The sequence below is a fragment of the Lissotriton vulgaris genome, chromosome 3_1 (assembly GCF_964263255.1).
Source record: "Lissotriton vulgaris chromosome 3_1, aLisVul1.2, whole genome shotgun sequence".
Taxonomy (NCBI): Eukaryota; Metazoa; Chordata; class Amphibia; order Caudata; family Salamandridae; genus Lissotriton; species Lissotriton vulgaris.
In genome coordinates this window covers 1,156,593,149-1,156,599,148 of record NC_141689.1, presented here as the reverse complement: position 1 = coordinate 1,156,599,148, position 6,000 = coordinate 1,156,593,149, and the positions used below count along the sequence as shown (strand labels likewise).

The 6,000-nt window shown below is 40.6% G+C and overlaps 1 protein-coding gene across 1 annotated transcript in view; it reads left to right on the top strand.

Annotated features, from left to right (window-relative positions):
- The first annotated feature begins 422 nt into the window (after positions 1-422).
- The window catches only part of LOC147727606 (thioredoxin-like), a 349,562-nt gene continuing 343,984 nt past the window's right edge, over positions 423-6,000 (top strand). Inside the window, exons 1-3 of the mRNA XM_086963653.1 lie at positions 423-426; positions 512-522; positions 1,338-1,442. Of these exons, the coding sequence (XP_086819779.1) occupies positions 423-426; positions 512-522; positions 1,338-1,442 (120 nt within the window). The remainder of the gene's footprint in view (positions 427-511; positions 523-1,337; positions 1,443-6,000) is intronic.

Sequence of the window (6,000 nt, the reverse complement as noted above, 5' to 3'; positions counted from 1 at the left end):
GTACATTTTTCCACATCCTTGTCAAAGCATTTTTTTAAAGTATACATTTTTTTAAATATTTCAGACGGAAGTATTTCTAATAAATATATTTTAGATATATTACTTTTTTAAAGTTTATTTAGTATTAAGATACAAATATGTTTTTATTAATTTTTCAATACGTACATACAAAAAATACAGCTGTATTTTTAAAGTCCATATTTTGGGTAAGTTGAATTGTTTTCTAAATAATGTATTTTGTAGTCGCTATATTTTAGCAGATATTTTGTAACTTACCGTACTTTTAACACTCAATATTTTTGTACTCACTATTTTGATACGTCCCATAAGTATCTAAAGTCAATATTATTGCAGTCGATATTCTGATTTTTTAACTTCACAATATTTTTGTATTCGATGTTGTGACATACAACCCATACGGTATGAGTCAGTAGCCAATGAAATAAAGAATGATGCAACATTCAAGAAACCTTCAAGCAAATTGCGTAAATAATCTTTATCTTTGTTTTAGTTATTGAGCTGGTAAAGGAGAGGGTTTCGTTGAATAGTGAATTGCCTGTATAATGTTCTCCCTCTATGAAAAGCTTCCTCATCTGCTACAGAGTGTGTATTAGCTTAGAGCTTAGAGCCTTCAGTCAAAGTTCCACTGTCTGAGTTGTGCCTTGTAGTTACACAGGGTCGGACTGGGACAGAAAGTAGGCCCAGACACCAAAATAAAAGTGGTCCACACATAGCGACTTAGAATGCAAAAAAAGTGAACCACAATTGAATATAAGGTAATTTTGAACCTGTAAAAACACGTTGTATAGGTGAATTACAAGATATGGAAACTGCATGCAGTGTGCATGCAACAGGCAGTGTTTGTGGTATTATCAGGGAAATCAACAGAAAAAAAACGACCCTCCAACCCATAAAACAGGCCAATAAACCTCCAAAAACGCTTACACACTGACCTGTCAGACCAGCCCTTGGGCCACTACATGATTGCCCCATAGGCCAGACTGACCTTAGAGTTACAGGGATGGCTGGAAGCTGCTAACACTAATTATCCTGTGACAAACCGACCATATCTTTTCCTGGCTCGAATATCTTTCATTGAAACACCACAGTAGTTGTGGCTGAGCTGGCAAGTGACTGATGATTGGCAAATTCCCTTCTGTTCACATATGTTTCCCATAGTCTCCAACAAGCAACTGTTCTCCTCTCATACTCGCATTTGATTTATCCTGGGTGGGTCACTTCTCCGCCTGTGTTGCCTTAGTGTCTCTCTAGCATATTCTTACAGGGCTGCGACTGAAAGAAGCTTGTTCGTTTCTAAATATATCTTTGTGTTTCAGGGGGATATGCGTGCAGTCTTAGCTTCTGCTGGTTCCCAACTCGTAGTTGTGCAATTCTACGCAAAATGGTGTGGGTCATGTAAAGCTATTTTTCCTGCTTTTCAGGTAAGGCCAAAATGTAATTTTCAATGGCTAGAAACATTTACGATACATAGTGATTTTTTTGTAAATTATAAAAACTCCTTTACCTTGGTAAGAGCTTAATTCCGTTTGAGTTTGTTTTTGGGTATTGATTGAACAGCACATTGTGTCAATATCTGTGTATATTTAAGCAACCCCAATCAGGACAAATATTGGCCAAATGAAAGAATCCAAGACAAAGGAACTATTCCCTAGAAAGATGCATTCAACCTACGTGAATTTTGTACACTGTACACTCAGGGGCAGGGCTTTAAGTGGGCCGGGTCTCACCGATGCTGAGCACCTGCAGTTTTTGCAGTTTTTTAAAGAGGGCCTCGAAATGGGTCTTTATCGGGCTCGGTTTTGTGCCCTGGCACAGGCGGTCCGTTTTTTTCAAGACTGCAGTGACAGCAGGCACATGGATGTGCGCGTGCTCACACTGCTCACTTCTCACTAGTGGAGAAGTTACGGCATGAGGTCATGCCAGGTGAGGGTTGTAGGGAAAGGGAAATCCTTTAAAGAGAGCCATTTTCTCTCTGGATTTCCCTTCTCTATTTGAAACTCAGGAGCAGCAACATTGTCGTGGTGTCACCATGGCTTTAAGTGGATGCCTTTTCAATATTATACACAACAAGCCATAATTGCTGCTTACTTATTTTATGAAACTAACAACCATTGACAAAGCCAATAGTCCTGACTTGTTGTAGGTATGATGCTACTTGTTGTATCATATATCTGGATGCAATGACAAAAACGGCAAAATACAAGTCGGGCAGTACACTATGCTAAGCACAGATTTTTAGCTCACCTGTTTCTAAGCCACGCCCTTAATTACATTGACCACGCCCATTTGAGAGCCCCCCAGTTTTTTTTTTTATCCCACTTGAAGGCCTGCTTAGGGGTCTGTTCTTGAACTACATTTGTAGCACAGTTAAGTTGTACTACTCATGCACTATATGCTATTCACAAGCCTACATGAGGAGACTCCTCCCTCTCTTATATTTTCTGAGCAAAGGTCTCAGTCTCGATTGCAGAGATCGAGACAGAGACTTTTGCACATTAAAGATATCGATTTAGTAGTAAAAGTGGGAGGGTTCGGGAGATTGGCCGGAAAATGGGGCATACTAACTATTAAAAGAGAATGGTCAAGGGAGGGACAAGGAGGGGTTTAGGGAACAACGTGCACCAATCCACAAAAGTGTAATTCAATTACTGTTCAGAAACTGCACTTCTAAAAGTACTAAAACCAAAACAGACCCAAAACATTTGTAAATGTACTCCATCTAAGACCTGGACTAAGTACAGCACCACACATGACCAAGCACTTGTACGGCAATATCCTCCTACAGAAAATAATAGAGAGAGGAACTTAAAATTGAACCCCAAAGGAAATAATGTACACATATTTACATTTATTTATTTGTACATTTTAAAGAAGTATATATATATGTCCACAATCCTGGTGCCTCGAGCACCAGATATATGGGACCACACTCACAGCAAGTTTCTCTTGCTTGACATTTTTTTTTTTAATACAAACCTCAATGCGTTTCAGTCTTCACACAGACCTTGATCACCAGACCAAGTTCTGTGTGGAGACCGAAATGAGCTCTCATGTTTTCTTAGTATTGGTAGGGAATTCTGTAGCAGAACAGCCTTACTTTTGTGCAGATGAGGATACCAGGTAATTTTAGTGTCAAGTGAAGCCTAAATAATTACAATTCGGCACATATTCTAGCTTGTATTTTTGGACAATTATGTTCTTGAACAACTTGTGTTGATTAACTGCCATATATTTTTTTTTGCTAGAATTTATTTCTAGGCCCTTAGAGTCACAGTGGACACCAAAACTGTCTAGTAAGCATTGCAATCCCTTCGGCGTTTAGGACACTAGAATAGTATCATCTGCAAATAAAAGAGCTGGTACTGGCACCCCACCTAACTTTGGTGAATCGTGTGCACAACCCAAAAGATATTCTGGGGCATTGCTGACATATATATGAGAATAGGGTGGTCGCCAGTACACAACCCTGTCTAATCCCCTTTTTTTCCGGTATAGCCTCAGTAAGCTGTATCCTCGGACCCCGTTCATCCTTTGCATAGTTGTCAACATGCAATCTTATTATTTGCAAAAGGAGTCCCCCTGGTACACCTTGAGTTTTTTAGGGAATTCCAGAGCAAATCTCTAGGGATGAGGTCGAAGGCGGCCTTCAAATCAATAAAAGCAATGTACAGGCGCCTTTTTCTAAAATTCTATATTTCCACCTCATACAGAGGAATCTAAAAATCTGATCAATTGTGCTGGTTCTAGCTCTAAATCCAGCCTGGTATTGTGATAAAATATGATTCTCCTCAATCAAATCATTTAATCTTGGTAAAATCTGGTTAGCATAAATCTTTTGTAAGGTATCGATTAAGGTTATAAGCCGGTAGTTTGTGGGGTCTTGGCGATTACCTTTTTTAAAAATTGTAATAATCTTTGTCCCATTCCACGACTCCGGAACTGGGGCCCAGCCGCCACTGCATTACAAAGAGAATTAATATATGGCCCCCAAACATGTTAGTCATGCCTCAACAAGTTGCCTGGTATTTTATCTGGCCCTGGGGCCTTCGGGGTTTTAATGCATCAATTGGTGCTAGGGTACCCTCTAGACTGAAAGACAAGGGGGTTATAACAGGGATTGTTATATGGCCTTGCTGTTTATTTAATGTATCAATTGAAGACCTTGAGTATAATTTAGAAAAATGGTTGACCCAAGTACTAGAAAAAGGTCCTTTTTTCCTCTTCCCAATTTGTCTCCTTTAGCTATCAGTCGCCAAAAGTCAGCATGATCTTTAGTCTTGGCTGCAGTAATCAATTCTGCCCAGACACTATTGTCCCGGTTTTCCTTAGTTTGCACTAATACAATTAAGTTAATAGTGCTATAGCTTTTATATTTTCCTCTACATTTGAAAACATACATAAATATACCAAATTAATTTATATTAATGTTTAACATATAAATTAGGGGTGGGCGGTGCTCGTGGAGTTCTACTCTGTGGAATTTCACAGTTATCTAAATGCTCTGTGAGATTCAGCAGATTTCCACATCTGGCGAAATGCTGCACTGTCCAACTCCAAGACTGTTGAGACATGTATGCTGAATCAAAAAAGCACAGACATCCAGGAAACCATGCACATAGCAGCATCCATACAGTAGTCCATGTAAACCGCCTTGACAGAGAGAACGCACAGACAGACATTCCCCCATAAGCAGGCACTTACAAAATGTAGGTCACAGACAACTGCGGCCAGGCATCTTCCTTGATAGCTGCATGCAGCCATGCACAGGTAAATAGCAAATTATATATTTTTATTTATTATTTATTTATTTTTGTTTATTTTTTTTAACTTGTAAGGCGCAACAGCTACCCAAAAAGGGTTTCCCGGAGCCGAGACACAGCACAAGAAGTAGCGGAGGTAAGCAAAGACGTTCCTGATTATTGCTCAAACAACCAGGGTTTGATATTCTTCCTGAATCTGGCATGGTTTTCCTCCCTGCGGATGTGAGGGTGGAGTGCATTACAGAGGGTTGGTCCAACATGAGCAAAAGATCTGCCACCCATTCTAGCAAGTTTGAACCTGGGTATGCAGAAATTTGCTGCTGATTGTGACCTAAGGTTACGACTAGGGGTGTAGGGATGGGCTAGTGCAAGAAGATATTTGGGAGCATTCCCTGTTTTTATTCTAAACATATAGTTCAGTGCTTTAAATCTGATTCGGTTTTCTACCCTGAGCCAATGCAGGCCACGTCGGTAGTTTGAGACACTGGTGGTTTTAGGAATACCACACAGCAGCCTGACAGCTGAGTTCTGGACGAGCTGTAGTCGCCGTACTACATCTTGATTTGAACCTAGGTACAAGATGTTACCGTAGTCAAGCCGGGATGTAATGAGGGCATTGACTACGGTTTTTTGGGTGGAAATAGGCAACATCCAGAGTATCTTCCTCAGCCACTTTAAGATGGTAAAGCAGAGGCCAACAACTTTGCTGGCCTGTTGTTTCATGGAGAGGGAGCTATCAACAATGACCCCTAGATTGCGTACCTGAGTGGCAGGGGTAGGGAAGTTTCCCATCTGGGAGGGCCAGTGGGAGGGGTTCCAACAAATCATGTTGTTTCCCTAAGAGGAGGATCTCCGTTTTGCCTCCATTAAGTTTTAGCTGGTTCCTAGTCATCCATCTGAAGATGTTTTGGAGACCTAGTTTAAGGGGAGACGAAGGTGACGGGCTAGGATCAGACAGGGAAAAAATGATCTGTGAGTCGTCTGCGTAGGTCATGAGGGTGAGTCCTGATTTTTCTGAAAGGTTAGCCAGAGGTCTAAGATAAAGGTTAAAAAACAAAGGGCTCAAAATGGATCCCTGGGGCACTCCATGTGGGGCATTGAACACTCCGGAGCATGCAGATGAAGATGGGATTTGGAACGTCCGTTGTGCCAAAAACGACCTGATCCAATCAAATGCCATGCCACAGATTCCATATTTTCTTAACGTAATTGAGAGTTT